General features: G+C 51.8%; 1 protein-coding gene across 1 annotated transcript in view; it reads left to right on the top strand.

Annotated features, from left to right (window-relative positions):
• Window positions 1-41: 41 nt before the first annotated feature.
• PMP22 (peripheral myelin protein 22) overlaps window positions 42-15,069 on the top strand; it is a 15,773-nt gene continuing 745 nt past the window's right edge. Inside the window, exons 1-3 of the mRNA XM_010014489.1 lie at window positions 42-162; window positions 1,285-1,375; window positions 11,020-11,160. Of these exons, the coding sequence (XP_010012791.1) occupies window positions 85-162; window positions 1,285-1,375; window positions 11,020-11,160 (310 nt within the window). The 5' untranslated portion in view covers window positions 42-84. The remainder of the gene's footprint in view (window positions 163-1,284; window positions 1,376-11,019; window positions 11,161-15,069) is intronic.

The raw sequence follows: 15,069 nt of genomic DNA, 5'->3' as shown, positions 1-15,069 counted from the left end.
CCTGCCGCCCCCCGGAGCCGGGCACACACACACACTCAGCATCATCCGTCTCCCCCTCCAGTTCTATACCCCAACGCCGCCAAGATGCTGCTTTTGCTGCTGGGCATCATCGTGCTCCACGTCACCGTGCTGGTGCTCCTCTTCGTCTCCACCATCGTTAGTGTGAGTACAAACTTTCCTCTGGCACTGGGGTACCGGCAAGGCAGGGAGTGGCTGGAGAGGGCATGGCATGGCGTGGCAAGTGTTATTTTCATCTGTGGGTTGTTTTACAACTGGCTTTTAGCAGGAAACCTTTACTTGCTGCTTGCTGCTTTCACCAACAGTGGGATTTTGGCGCATTTATGCTGTCAGGTGTAACTGGTGGGTCCTTGGTTGTGCTCAGGGCAGCCACGTTAGTTGAGAGGAGAGTGCTCTTGAAGCCCACCTCATCATACCCACTGAGGAGGAGCTTTGGAGCACCCAAAATGTGCTCCATGGGTGTGATGCTGTGCTCCCTTTCCGTACAGGCACTCCACCTGCTAATGGGCTTCAGCCACTGCACCGGTGCCCCCAGTCTGAGCAATAATACCCTTTGAAACGGGGCTAATTTGGGTGCTGGCTCCTCAGGACCACTGGGTTTGCCCCCCAGCTCTGCTCCTTTGGGGCTGTGCATTAGGCACAGCCTCTGCCTCTTAACCCCTATGGGCTCCTGCTGGCGATTTTCAAGGCTTAAGCTTTACGTGAGTGGAAGATTGAGGGCTGGATGCTGCACAGAGAGCTCCTGGCACTGTTCTGGATCTAGAGCGTAGTTACCACGTCATCTAGTTAGGAAGGGGGTTGACTTGGTTTTAAGGCAGCAGTTTTGTGGAGCTGGCGAGTTCCAGACTTGCTTCACCAGGTCGTTTTTCCCCTGTATTTTATTTTCCCTTTGGGGTGGTGCTAACAGCAGTAGGAGCCGTTACAAGAATCTTCCAAGTCATTGGAAATCACGTGGAAGCATTCAAATAACCCGGCCGGGCTCCGGGCGAGGACAGCAGAGGGGAGGGAAGGCAGAGGGGAGGGAAGTGCGTGTTCCCCGCGGGACTTGGTCCATGCGTAAAGAGAATAAAGAGCTTCTGTTTTAGCGCCGTTGAGGCGAAAGCAGCTAAAAGCAAATATCAGGATGTACTTTCCAAGCCCCTTTCTAAAGAAGAGCATATGCCTGGGAGTGCCTGGCCAGGCACACACGTGCCGGTGTTGAAGCCCTGGGGGGGTCCTGTTGCCTCCTGCCCCAGCCCTGCTCATGGGGCTGTGTCTCTCTTGCAGCAATGGCTGGTGAATGGCGGACACACGGCGGATCTCTGGCAGAACTGCACCTCTGGTACCATCTTCCACTGCCTGACATCGTCCACGAACGGTGAGTGCTCCCTGGCAATCAGGGGTGTTGCTGCCTGTTGCGTTATTCTCCTCCCCAGACATGGAATCAAGGGGCATTTGCCTGTGTAGATTTGTTGTGAGTCCTTCTTGCTTTTCCCTGCACCCTCCTGAAGTTGTTCCCTCCCACCCCTTCCTTTGCCTCCTCTGCTCTGTTCCCAGATGGAGGGGCAGGGCTCCACCATGCTCCTGATGGGGGGACTGAGGGTGGCTCTCCCCAGCCTTATCAGTCCCTGAAGTTGCGATGGGGCTTGATATAGGTACCAGATCCAGTGCCCATCACTCTGCCCTGCTTCCCTCAAGCTGTGGGGCAGCCCCTGGAAGCACTGTGGCAGGGTGGAGGTAACTCAAGCTCTTTTGGGTAGTCTCCTGTTATTAGCCCATATTGGCTGCATTTGGATTTGCATCCTTGGAGCAGGGCTCGCTGGGTGCCCTGCTAGGAGCAGAGGGGCCATTTTCAGCATGCTTCCCTATTGCTCTGGTTGTGAGGATGTTTTAAAGATGTATATGATGCCCCATGGACAGCCTGTCTCTGGAGGACACCCTGTACCCTATCTTGAAAGCTGCCCTGCTTTTGACTGCTGTGACCTGCTGAGTTTTTGGGCACAATCCTCACCCTGTGGGTCGCTGTCACATACTATGTGTTAGATGTGCTGAGTGCTCAAGCCCTTCATCCCATTGCTGAAAGACCCCCTATGGCACCTGCACATCTGGAGTGGCTGAACAGCCACCTCTGGACCAAGCTCGGTGAAGGGTGATGTGACATCACCCATCAAGCTGTTTGCTGAGGTCAGCAGGGGAGGGGTGCTTGCTAAGACATTGTGACACAGAGTTTCCAGGGCACCCAGTGGCACCAGTAACAAGAAATCTGTGCTCAGGGAGTCAGACAAGCCCGTGCCTCAGTTTCCCCAGAAGACAGGGCTCTTGCCAGTGGTGTCATGTCCATTTGTTTTCAGTTAGCCTGGGTTTGGCTTTCCTATGGATCAGATTGTCCCAGTGAAACCCGCTGTGAATCACACGCCTGTCACTGGGAGCACAGTCACCCTATGCCGGAAACATGGTCCTGGCGCAGGAGCAAACCGATGCCACGTGGTCTTGGCAAGGAAGGAATAGTCACACCGAGAGCACTAAATGCTGACAAAGGGTCTAGCAGCGATGGGAGATTGTAGGAGGCTGTTGGAGTTTTATGTCACCCTCATCCCCAGCCTGTTGGGAGCAAAACACCGCACGCAGGGAGGTGGATGCTGGTGCTCAGTCTCCCTCTTCCCTGCGCTGTGAGCTGTGCTGTGTTTCCCTGCTTGGGCCCAGGCTTTGGTTTTCGGTGGGAGCAAAGCTTCCGCCGCGGGTCTCTGCTGACGCCTGGTGGTGTCCAGGCTGGCCAGGAGCTGGCTGGATCCCATCCCAACCGAGGAGCCTTCTGGAGCCATGTCCTTCATCAGCAGTTGCTGGCTATCTGCAGCGTAGGCAGGCTGCTTCACAGCCAGTCATGTGTGCGCAAAATCTGCTGACCTTGCGCTTTGGAATAAAAAGCAGTGATTGCACCCCAGAGTCCCAGAGCTGAGGGCTCTAAAGCCTCCCCAAATCTTTGGCTTTTCAAACCTGCACCGTTTTTTCTCGGTGTTTACAGGATGCTCTGTGTCCAGGAGTTGTCAGTGTCAACACGTGGTTGGGATGGTTTCTTCCATGTCTGACTGTCCTGCTGGGTGCTGCAAGTCTGTATTCCCATGATTCCAGAAGCTCCTCAAAGAGGGGCTTCCCTCTGGATCCTTTCCAGTGGTGATTTCTTATCATTAAGGGGATTATAGTCAAAATGACCCTGCTGAAAATGCAGTCGAGCAGCTGAGTATGGTTGATAAGGTGCTGCTTTTTGAGTGGAGGCACGTTGTGCTCAAGTCTTAGAGCTCTCTGACAGCTCTGATCCCTGTGAAGGCTCTGCTCTGGCATCAGAAGAGGGCTTTGCTTGGGCAAAACCTTGTGCCCCATCCACCCCATGGCAGGGGTGTGGGAGCAGTGCTGCTGAGGACCAGTCTCCGTCTGGTGGGACCTTGGATGTGGGATCCAGGGCTCACTGGTGCTGTAGGAACACAAAATCAAAATCTATTTCCTAGGCTTATGCAGGGCCTTTACAACCTGTTTGTAAAAGCAGAGCAGAAATGCCAAGCAGCATCTCTTCCAGTGGATCCCACCACCTTCCCTCTGCATGCCCATGTCCGACCCTCTTACTCCCACCACTCCTGTGCTGTCAGTCCGCTGCAGTCAGGCAGTATTTGGAGCAATAGCAAGGACATGGGGCAAGGATGCTGTGGCAGAGCAACCTCCAAGGCTCATGCTTGTCCCCTGCCTCATCCTTATTATACTCTTTGCTGGGAATATGCTTACTTTCAGAAACATGAAACATCCTATACCAAATCCCACAAACTGTTCTCATTTCAATCTTGTTCAAAACACAGGCTGTGTTTTGCTACACTGCGTTGTAGAAAGCAGTAGGAATTTGTTCCTCTGTGCTGGAGCCAAGGACGGTACTTAACGGTTAAACACAGAGTGCCAAGGTCTTCTGCGGGCTAAGAGCAAGAAATCCTCCTTGGGGAGTTTTGGCAGAACTTGGTCTTTACGTAGAGGCAGTTTTTCTTCTGGCCATTGCAGTGGCTGCTGTAGTGCAGTTATTTCTTCCTCTCTTTTTCAAGAGGAGCGGTGCTTGGAGTATGTGGAATTCGGTAGGGCTGGGTCTTCTGTGTTTGGGATGCATAGAGGCTTTGAGGGGGGGTTGTGGTGCTGTGATGCTCCCCTTGGTCTGAACACAATGAGGATGGATGGATGGATGGATTCCTTTTGCTCTACTGCCACAGAGGGACCCCTTTGTTGAGATGACTGTCATGTGGATGCCCAACAAGAAGCTGAAGTGGCTAAAAGCAGGTCCCAGTGTTAAACACAAGATTTGCTTGTATTTAACACTGGGGCAGGTTTGGGATTGTGCTTCTAACCTTACCAACTATCCCATGGGGATGGAATAAGCAGCAAAACAACCCAAGGACTGATTTAGACCGTGGATTCCCGGGACATTAGCTGACCTTGGGTACAGGGTGGAGCCGGCCTCGGTGTCGGCTGAGCTCCCACCTCCCAAATTCCTCTTGGCAGGGTTTGACCCTGCTTAGGGCTGAGCACTCCGGAGGGGTGTGAGCACAGGGAAGGAGGAGGAAACACCAGGTCGGGGGCCACTGCCCACTTCTTTGCCTTTCACAACTGCCTGCTTGTTGCTTTGATTTCTGCCTTTGCCTGTTAGATAATGCCTTTTTTTTTCCCCAAGAGGCTGAGAACTATGGAAAAAATGTTGCAATCTTTGCTCCGTTTGCGCTGTCAGACATTCCTGGAAAAGACTTATCTGAAGAATCCAGCTCTGAATCCCGGGATTGTGCGTCGGCAGGGCTGTGTGCCAGCCCCCAGCTGTGTGAGCCCGCTGCGACATGGGGCATGCGGCCGGACCTGAGCCGCTCGAGTGCTTTGGAGTAGATTCCACCCCAAATTTCCAGACAGTGATTTTTGTATTTTTCCTCTAAAAATGGCCTTTTCTTCCCACAAATGAATTTTTTATGCAGGCAAGAGTTTTTTCCTGCTACTTTGTACTGCTCTTCCTCTGATTTTGGTGGGGAAGCAATGGGAACTTCTGTGGAGATCCCTCCATCCTTCTGTAACATCAGAAGATGTTTTTCCTGTGTCTTCTTACAGCTTCTTCTGTCACTGCCCTGTGGCTTTCTCCTGACTGGCTTGGTTACAGACAGGCTGGTAGTTTTGGGCTTTTTTAAAGGGAAAAGAAAGCCCTAAACCTCGGGAAATGCTCAGGCTGCCAGTCCACATGATTACTAAGCACTCTGGTATGTGGTGCACCCATTAATTTGGTGATGTGATGGCCACAAGCAAAACCCAGGTGGGTCACCCAAAGCAGAGATGTGTCCTGGACTGACTGGGCAGATAGGGGTGGATCTCATTGATGGGACAGGCACCAGAGGATTGCCCTGTTCCCCTGCACACTGCCTGTCCATCTTCAAGAGCATCTTTGCTCTGGCAGATGGGACCCTAAGCAGCACTGCTGGTGCTTGAAATCCATTTCTTGCTGCTGGAGGAGGTAGTAAAGTTCTTCATCCTTGGCATGAGGCAGCAGCATCTGTTCCCTGAAGGAACTGCACTGCTTCCTCCCCACTTTAAAATGCATAACTGAAACATCTGAACCCATTGCTTTTGCTCTGTCTGTGCCCCCAGTGTGCCTTTGCTGCCCTTATTCTTTCAGACTCTTTTCTTTCCAGCAATGCTGGACTTGAATGACCTAGAAAAGGTATGGCGAGATGAAGATGGCATTTAACTTGCTGTATTTCAGATCAGTGTCTCCCATTACTATATTGCCTACGGTATGAAAGGGATTTCCTCTGTTTAAACCCAGGTTTTGATTGTTGCTTGTTCCTCTTACAAAGAGCATCTGATAAGGAGAAGTAGGGAACTAGTGCTGTGTTTTTCTCAGCTGCTCCAGAGCAATTTGGCTCCCGTTGTTCTGTATACAGGGGGTCAGGCAACCTTCCCTGCTGGGTGAGGAGCTTTGGCCTATAGAAGAGGAGGAAAAAGGGGGGAAGAAGGCAACATGTGGGCAAGCGATGACTACAAAACCAGGCGAATAGGTGAGGGAGTCAACTGCAGAGTGCAGTGCTGGAAAACCAACATTGGTTTTGGCCTTGCTGAGACTCTTGGGTGTCCCCATGGCTGGGTGTACGCCTGCAATGTGTCAGGGCACCACCGCTCCCCATCCCTGCTCCTGGTGCCTGGACCTGAAATTGGTGGGAGTTGGTACGTCAGCCCTTTGGAGGACCTGAGCCTGGAATGATGTATCTACCATCTCAACTTGCTCTGATACACAAGCCAAAAGGAGCCACCACGCTGAGGGTCTTGGAGAGGAGCTGCCTTGGGCATTGCGGAGCTGTTGGAAGATGTTCTTCATGGTGCCAGCAGCTTTCTGCTGCCTTGGCAGCATCAGAGGTTATCTCTGTGGGACATGAGCTTCGATGGTCTGATGGGACATCTGAATATGGCAGCTCTGGAGAGCTACAGACCTCCTGGCCTCAGGGACTTCTTGAATGGAGCTTCAAGGAGAAGGCAAGAGGAAGGACAGCTGAGAGGAAAAGAGGACAAAAGAGGGCTGTGGGGGCTTCATCTTCTGAAGGAGCTACAGACGAGGACCAGGAAGTCTTGTGCAGGAACTGCAGCATTGTGTTCATTCGCAGCCTCCCTGCAACCATGGTGTTTCCCACGTGCTCATCCCTTGGCCATTACAAACACCTTGGGAGCTCTTTAAAATCCCCCTTTTCTCGTGGGATTTCCAGGAATACCTCAATCCAACACCCTGTCCAGGGAGTGTACATAGGAGGATAGGAAAGCAGCAACTATTGGGTGTAAAACCTGCTTTTCCTGGCTCAAGCATCCAGCAGCTCGGAACACAGCCGGGGAAGGTTTGACTTCATACTGGTGGGAGGTCTGGGACCAAAGCAGAAGGAAGTTGCAATGTCATGGAGCTGGATTTTCTGAAGGAGAGCTTAGCAGCTCTGCTGGATGTGGCTGATGAACTGTGACGCTGTTCTCCCCAACAGGAGAGATGCTCACTTCAAGTAATGGGGCTGTGGGTGGTGGTGGTGGGGTCTGTGCCACCAGGAATAACATTGCAGGTAGCTGAGCTGTTTTGACTTGGAGCTGCTGCAGCGAGTTGCCAAGGGGCAATGGTCTGAAGTTCAGCCCCAGAAGAACGATGCAATTGAGATACTGTTTCTGCATCTTCAGTTTGCCCCTTTTCCAACCCTCTTAAGGGCTGTTTGAATATCGAGGTTTAAAATGGTTACAAGCCCCAGCACTTGTGATGTGACCTGTCCACTTCATGGTGAGGATGCGCTGCTCAGGTTCTTGATCAGACCTTGAGGCCCAAGAGCCTCCTCTGGAAAAGCCCTGCTCAAAACCCATGGCAGACCTGGGCTGGTACCTTTGTGCCAGCAGATGTATGTGCTGTTCCTGACCCTGCTGTTACTTAGTTGGCAGTTTTTACCATGCAGATGTGACCATTAATTTCTCTTCCCTCTTGTTCTGTATATATTACCTATTACAGTTATCTCCTTAGTGGATGTTTTCTTCCCAAGAAGTGGTTGCTTTTTAAGTGTACACTCATACGTGGTTTGCAAAGGGAAAGCTACATGTGCAGAATGTTACCATCAGCGGCAGGTCACAGCACAGAGGTGTTTTTAATGCATAGCATTAATTTAGTGGAGTCTGTAAGCCAGTTGCTCAAATAAGTTTCTTTTCAGTTTGTACTATATTCATTCTCCTTGGCTTGAGCCAAAAGAAGATAGGGTGTCTATGACAGAGCAGTGAATTAAACAGTGGGGAGCCAATGTCTGCTCAGCTGTATCCCTTGTCCTGGTATAAAACCTCTGTGCAAGCAGGGCTGGGGCTTTGCTGGAAGGGCTACTGCCATTTGGGGGGGTTCAGCTGCAATTTCTGCTCTAAGTTTCAATTTCTGCTGTAAGTTTCAATTTCTGCTCTAAGTTTCAACTTCTGCTCTAGGTTTCTTTCTTCCGTGTTAGACTTCAGGGCAGTGAAATGTGGTTTCTGACATCCCAGGGCTGAAGCCGTTTCTCTGCTGTTGTAAGTGGTGGCATGAGCCCACCAGGGCTTGCAAAGTTTAGGGAAAATGTCAAATTTGTTCTGTAATACCATCTTTCTTTGTTTCTAATGGCCTGAAATGGCTCTAGAAACACTCCCAACGGGTCCTCTCCGGAAGCGGCGTGCAGGGCGTTATCTGTCCTTTCCACTCTGCTTCCTTTTCTTCTTCCTCTTGAAGAACAAAGATATAAACACAGGGCAGAAGAGATGCAGGAGAAAAATGGAACAACCGACGCGCTGCCCAGGGGAAACCACAAATAACAGCCTGGGAGCAAACAGTGCTGACAGCCCCGTGGTACAACTAACAGGGCACACACCTCCTTGTGAGAAGGGAAGAAGCCTATAGGTAGGATACGACACTAACAGCAAAGGAGTTAAAAGCAGCAATCCTATCTGCAGTTATAGTGCTGTTCTCAAATGAATTAAAGGCAATTAGCTAATACAGCTGAAGTCTGTGGGTAGCTGGGCTTGGATTAATGGGAGTACGGCAGCTTGCACTTGTTGGCCTCTTGAGTTATGAGCTGGGGCTTGCTTTTACACAGGAGGCCAATAGAAGTAAGCAAAGGGCTGGATGTGAGCAGAGAGTCTCTGGTCTATGGAGTCATCTCTTGATTTCCCTGCTCGTGTGGCTGCTGCTCTCTGGCTGCAGCAGGGTGGCTGCCTGCCGAAAGCCCTCCGGTCACAGCGAGCTCTTCCCTGCCTCTCAGTGCCTGCCTTTATGTTCCTCTGACACGGCTCTTTATGACAATGGGATTTTGCAAAGCCTGGATAAATCATTTGCATTCAGAACCAAAAAGGAGGCACGAGGAGGCGGAAGCAATTAAAAGGGCAGCTCAGCTCAGCTTTCCGTCTAGACAGACTTCTCCTAAAATAACCGGCAATTGGAGCATCCACCTCCGACCAGAAAGGGCTCCTCTCCGGGCCGGATCCTGTGGCCTTTGAAATCACAAAAGACTTGGCTTCCTGGGTCCTGGACCAAACTGCAGGGCTTGTGGCTGGGCAGGCTTTGGCTCAGCCGCTGCGTGGAGCTGGACATGGCTTTAGGGCTTGGGATGGGGTGAGATGAAAACTCAGCTTCTCAGACCTGGGATGGGAGCCCTTTCTGTGCTGAAGTGTGGAAGGAGATTGCAGTTCAGCAGCTGGACATTGTCTAATTGTATTTCTCCAATCCCATCTGAGCAATGGTTTATGACTTGATCTTTAGCAGCACTTGGGCTACCTCATCCCCTCTGTTGCCCAGTGGTTTAGCACTGAAGGAACAGGGGGTTTTCCTGCCTGGCTCGTAGGGATGCAATATATGGGATATCTTGTGTGCCCACTGTGTGAAAATTACACTGGGATTTCCTGGAAGCGACAGCAGTGGTAGCTGCTCCTTCCTAAGGAACAGGAGCAACTGGTGCACATGGATGTAATCACTCGGCAGCACTGTAAATCAGTGAAGTGCAGCAGCTCTTTAGCAGGACCCATTAATGCTGCTGGGTAGATTGGCATGGGAAGTGGGAAAAGGAAGGGAAGGGAAAAGCTGTCTGCAACGAGCAGAGGCTGCTCTGGGCGGTTTCAGTCTGCTTTGGTGAGCAAATTCAGCTCCATTGCATGAATGTCCAGAGGCAAGATGCAAAGACGAGAGGTAGAATTGATGGTCCACAGCCAAACACGCCAGACATTACTAAATTGCACAGGATGTTCCCCGCAGGCATGGATTTGCTGGAAAGCCTCAGGCATGGATCATCATTCCCGTTCCAGCTGAAGGCTGTACCTCACTTTCTGTATCCAGTTCTCCATGAGAATGGCTTGTGAGGTTGTGGTGGGATGTGTCACCAGCTCTCTGGGAGCAGTGCTGCTCTGGGCAGTCCCAAATGGCCTCATTGGAGGCTGTTAAGCTGAAGGATACCTTTAGTTGGAAGTTCTGCTGGGTTTCAGCTGTTTGCTGCAGAAAGCTGGTGGCTCTTGCAGTGTGCAGTCAGGAGAAGGAAGATGGTGGGAATAAGACTGCGGCAGGAATGTGGGATTGGAACTGATGCTTCAGTGCTGCCCGATTCTCCCCTGTCTGCAGATCCAGCTCAAAGCACGATCTTCATGCCTTTCACTGGGTGCTTTGTGCCTTGGTTTACCTGTACCAAGTCCTGCCAGGTTTCTTGGTGAATTAATCCACGTTGCATCCTTAAAGACCTCTCTAAGAAGGCTGCAAATACTCATTTTCATCTCAAACTTTAAAAGGAAAGAGAAAGGCAGAGGCATTTGTGTGCATGGCCCATCCTGGCGCTGCGAGGCACTGCCGTGTTCTGTCGGGCTGCAGCAGCTCATGGGATGGAGCAGCATTTTGCTTGTTTATTTATCTTATTTTACGAGGGGAGTTCCACACCCACAGAGCCTGGAAATAGCTGGGCAGTGACTCACGCCGGGCTGGTTGAGCTGCTCTTTGGCAGCTGGGGAAGGCTCGCTCTCAAAGGTTTGACTCTGCAAGGGCAGAGGGTGTTTTCACTCCCTGTGTGTTTATTTTAGCTCGCAGCCTGGCCCGCTCCATGTCTCATGGCTTGTTGCACATGGCTTGTGTGTTTCTAGAGCAGCTGAACTCCCCAGGCCTGACGTGAAGCTGGGGGAGAGGCTTTGTCTTGGTTTCTGCAGGCTTCAGGTCAGGGCTGGGATCTCTGCTCATGTTTGATTATAAATGCTGAGAACAGAGCGTGGCCATGCAATTCATTTTATCCCAGCACTCTGGTCCATGCACACATCATTCTAAATCCCACACAGCATCATGCCCATGCTGAGGACCTCACCAGCTGATGCAGCGCTGGATGTGGCCACATCTCCCAGCTGATAGGAAACTTCATGGAAACCGGGGTGGGATATTGGTGGGGGGATGATGCTGAGGCCATAGGCTGTGGTGAGGGCTCATCAACTGTGATGCCTGCACTGAGGTTTCCGTCTGTCTCTCCCCAGAATGGCTGCAGTCTGTCCAAGCAATGATGATCCTCTCCATCATCTTCAGCGTCTTGTCCCTGTTCCTGTTCTTTTGCCAACTGTTCACCCTCACCAAGGGCGGGCGGTTTTACATTACTGGAATCTTCCAAATCCTTGCCGGTAAGTGGGGGTTGATCCATGGGGCTGTCGTCAGTGGGGAGAGGGCTTTCAAGCGGAGGAGAGGGGGGTTGGAACTAGATGATCTTGAGGTCCTTTCCAACCGTAACTATTCTGTGATTCTATGGTGGAAATGAGCTCAGTCTTGGGGACCGAAGCAGGAGAGCCAGGGACCTGGCTCCTGTGTGGCTCAGTGAAGGGAAAAGGGGATGAATAATGTGGGTCTATTGGAGGTCTTGCACACCCTGGAATGGGTTCTGTCTGTTGGGGCGTTATGCATCCAAGCTTTTCGGCCCTGGCATCATGGGAAGTGCAAGAGGGTCGCTGCCCTGGCTGGGGAGGTTTTGGAGGGGCAGGGTGCTGGGACCCACCAGGGGCAGGGCTATGGGGCAGGCAGGGCTTTGCAGACTGAGGGCTCTGCCTCCTCTTCCCAGAGCTCAGGATGGGGTGCTGAGGGTCCAGGATGGCTGCTCTGGTGCTGGGACCCACCTTTGCAGGGCTGGGTGAGGTTTCCCCAACTGCTGTTGGGGTGGGGAGCAGTGACCATCCTCTTTTGGTGAAAGAGGACCTGATGATTATTTGTACTTCGCCATAAGGGGGGCTGGTGCTTTCCACATCAGCAAAGAGCCGCTGGAGCGTGCGGGGTGAGCGGCTGGCTTTGAACAGTCAGCCTCTATTTTTAACTCTTAAAGAACTCAGTGCTGGAAATGAGCCATAGTTCATGTCCTATTGCAGTCCTCCAAATAGAGATGCTGTAACGCCACTGGCTCCGTTTGTGTTTCCACATATGAAACCAGTGGGGAGGATTTTCAAGCACTGAGACTACAAAAATTATTGTGCAATGAAGTTCTGGCTAAATGATGACAGACTGTCTGGGAAGGAGACTGATCATTGACTAGAGCTTTAGATGTTAGGCTAAAAGCCACCCTAGGTCCTGCTGCTTCATCAGTGGAAAAACTTACCCACTGAATTTAGACAAAGTTTCTGAGCATCCTCTAAGCGACCTGGCCTTCACAGACCTCAGAGAAGTTCAGAGCTAACCTTTATTGGCACAAGTGGCATGAAATCTATTAGGAGTGTATCTGCTTGGCCATAATGCAGGTGATGAGTTCAGATCTGTTCACCATCTCTGGAAAGATAGATATGTAGAAACCCATTATAGCCACGGAGACAAGGATGGGAAGTGGGCATTAATAATGCAATTATCTGCTTGAGAGCTTGTCTAATAGATGTGGGAGCAGAAGCCTTTGCTCTTTTGAATTGGTGAAACCTCATTCTTGGAGGAATGGGATTCAGAGAATCGTACAATGGTTTGGGTTGAAGGGACCTTAAAGCTCATCCAGTTCCAACCCCTGCCACGAGCAGGGACACCTTCCACTAGACCAGGTTGCTCCAAGCCCCTGTGTCCAACCTGGCCTTGAACACTGCCAGGGATGGGGCAGCCACAGCTTCTCTGGGCACCCTGTGCCAGCGCCTCAGCACCCTCACAGGGAAGAGCTTCTGCCTCAGCTCATCTCAATCTCCCCTCTGGCAGGTTAAAGCCATTCCCCTTGTCCTGTCCCTACAGGCCCTTGTCCAAAGCCCCTCTCCAGAGTGTGACCTGGTCCTCATGAACCTTCCCCATGGCCTGGGGGATCTGTGGGCAGAGTTCTTGGTCCTGATGGACCATGCAGCGGAGGGCACTGGTGGTCCTCACTGTTCACCATGGCTGGAGGAGGGGCTCAGGGCAGCTGTGATCTTTGTGACCCTAAACTCGAGGGTTGTTGGTAGGACACAGGACATGGTGCCAGCGCTGCTGGGTGAACTCACCTGGAGGTAGAGACAGGTCTGGTCAAAGGAGCTGAACCTGATGTGGTCTCCTTGCAGCTTGCTATAGGAGACCACTGCTGTCTAAAGCAACAGAGGAAATTCCTGTGGCCTTCAGGCTTTGGAGGTGTTAATCCATACCTTGCAAAGCCCTGGTGCAGGTCTGCCAGGGACAGGGTCTTACCCACTTGAGTGCTTTGTTCTCAGCTCCAGCAGAGCTGCAGTGGAGCTGGGGGTGAGAAGGCTCTTCCTGAAGCTTTCCATCACCCTGTGATGGTACAAGCAAATCTGAGGGTCTCCAGATTTGGAGCTTGACCAGCAGCACTGCTGGACCTGAACCAGTGGGTGCCAGGGGCAGGACCATTGGGTGCCGTTGGGTGACAGAGCCAGGCAGCAGTGCCCTGAGAGCCAGGGAGGAGAGTGGGGGCTGGTCTGCACTATGACTTCTGCTGCGGCTGAGGGAACCTGGGTCATGGAGGAAAGGGCAAGAAGAGATGCACAAGGTCAGTCAGGTCAGTTGTGCAGCAGCAGGGCAGGATGCATCCCCAGCACCTTCTCCACACTGCTTGGAAACAAGCCCTGAAGTCTGGCTTAATTTACCTTGATGGGATTTCAGCTATCACAAAGGCATCAAAAAGCCTCTGGTAGCTCCCATCTATCCTTTGTGGGTCCATCACATCCACAGGTAACTTCTTACAGCTGTGGAAGCCCACCATGGGAGAGATGTTGGTTTGGCCCCCTCCAGGTTTGACCCATTTTTCTCATCATTCTCTCTAGCCTCAACACTACTTTTATCCCTTTTCTCTCATCCTTCCCACCCTAGAGCTGCTGTCCCTATGGGGTAACCGTTGCCTCCATGTAGCCAAATTCCTCGTGTGGACAATTGCTGCTGTATTTTCTGCTGTCTGTAGGTGACCAGTATGGCCACACGCCTGTCTCCTGTCCCACCACCACGGGAAGACAATTGCTGTGCTCTCTGTGCATGGGCTGGGGCAGTGGGAGTTGGCTCTCGTGCTTAGAGAATGGAAACTGCACCAGCGGCGCGTTAATGAAACATATTCCCACTCCTGCACTTTCCCAGAACAAAGGAGCAGTGTCAAGTGGAATTACAGCTCAAATATCACGGTGGTTAAATGTAGGTGGTCCCGAGGTCCGTGCAGGGGATTTGGAACTCGGCTCTGACAACAGCCCCGCGACTGTATAATAGAACTGCTGGGATTGACTGAAAGAGCTTGTTTTCGGGCAGAAATAGAGGTGGCTTTGTGTTAGCTCTGGGCAGTCCCCAACGCTGATGGGTTGATTTTGCAACAAAGCTTAAATGCTGCCTACCGGAGCTGGGCCTGGCCGGAGAGCCCTCAGGGACCTGTGCTGGTCCCTGGCTCGTGAGGGTGGATGCCAGGATTCAAGGAAGAGAGTTGCACCATGGGCTTGTGGGGCTTGTAGAGAGCAGGGTTTGCAGTTGAGCTCCTCATGCAGCCTTGAAGGAGGACAGGGGATTGCAGGGCACAAATCCTGCCTGGCCAGAGCATCCTCAGCCCCAGCTCTGTTTGCCTGGGAAGGTGGTAAAGAAACTTTTGTGCTTTAGGAAAAACCACAGGGTTTGTGTCTGAGCTCCTGCAGCACCTCTGGTAGGGTGGTTTAGGATACAGTGTGCATTTTAAACAAGCCACCCAGGGATGGGGCTGGTCCGGAGCAGCAGCATGGACCTGCCTGGTGCTTGCCTGAGGAATGGGTTATCCCCAGCCATGCTCTAGCTTTGCCTGCTCCAGGGGCTCTGGTTTACCTGCTGAGTTTGCCAGCGCTATTCCCACTCACCTGCAGCCGGGGCAGAGCCCACAGCATCACCTCCCAAAATCATAGTTTTCCAGGAGACAGGATACAAAAGGGCAATAATAAAACCAGTTTCCCTTGCTGACATTGGCTGTTATCCTCTCCAGCTCCATTTCTCCAGCAGGGAACTGCTCTGTGCATGGTATCATTTCTATATCATGAAATCGGCTAGGTTGGAAAAGACCTTTAAGATCATAGAATCATAGAATAGTTAGGGTTGGAAAGGACCTTAAGATCATCTAGTTCCACCCCACCTGCCATGAGCAGGCACCACAC

Source organism: Nestor notabilis, unplaced genomic scaffold (genome assembly GCF_000696875.1).
Source record: "Nestor notabilis isolate BGI_N333 unplaced genomic scaffold, ASM69687v1 scaffold27495, whole genome shotgun sequence".
NCBI lineage: Eukaryota > Metazoa > Chordata > Aves > Psittaciformes > Psittacidae > Nestor > Nestor notabilis.
Note: the sequence above shows the minus strand (reverse complement) of the source record. Positions and strands in the feature narration are given on the sequence as shown.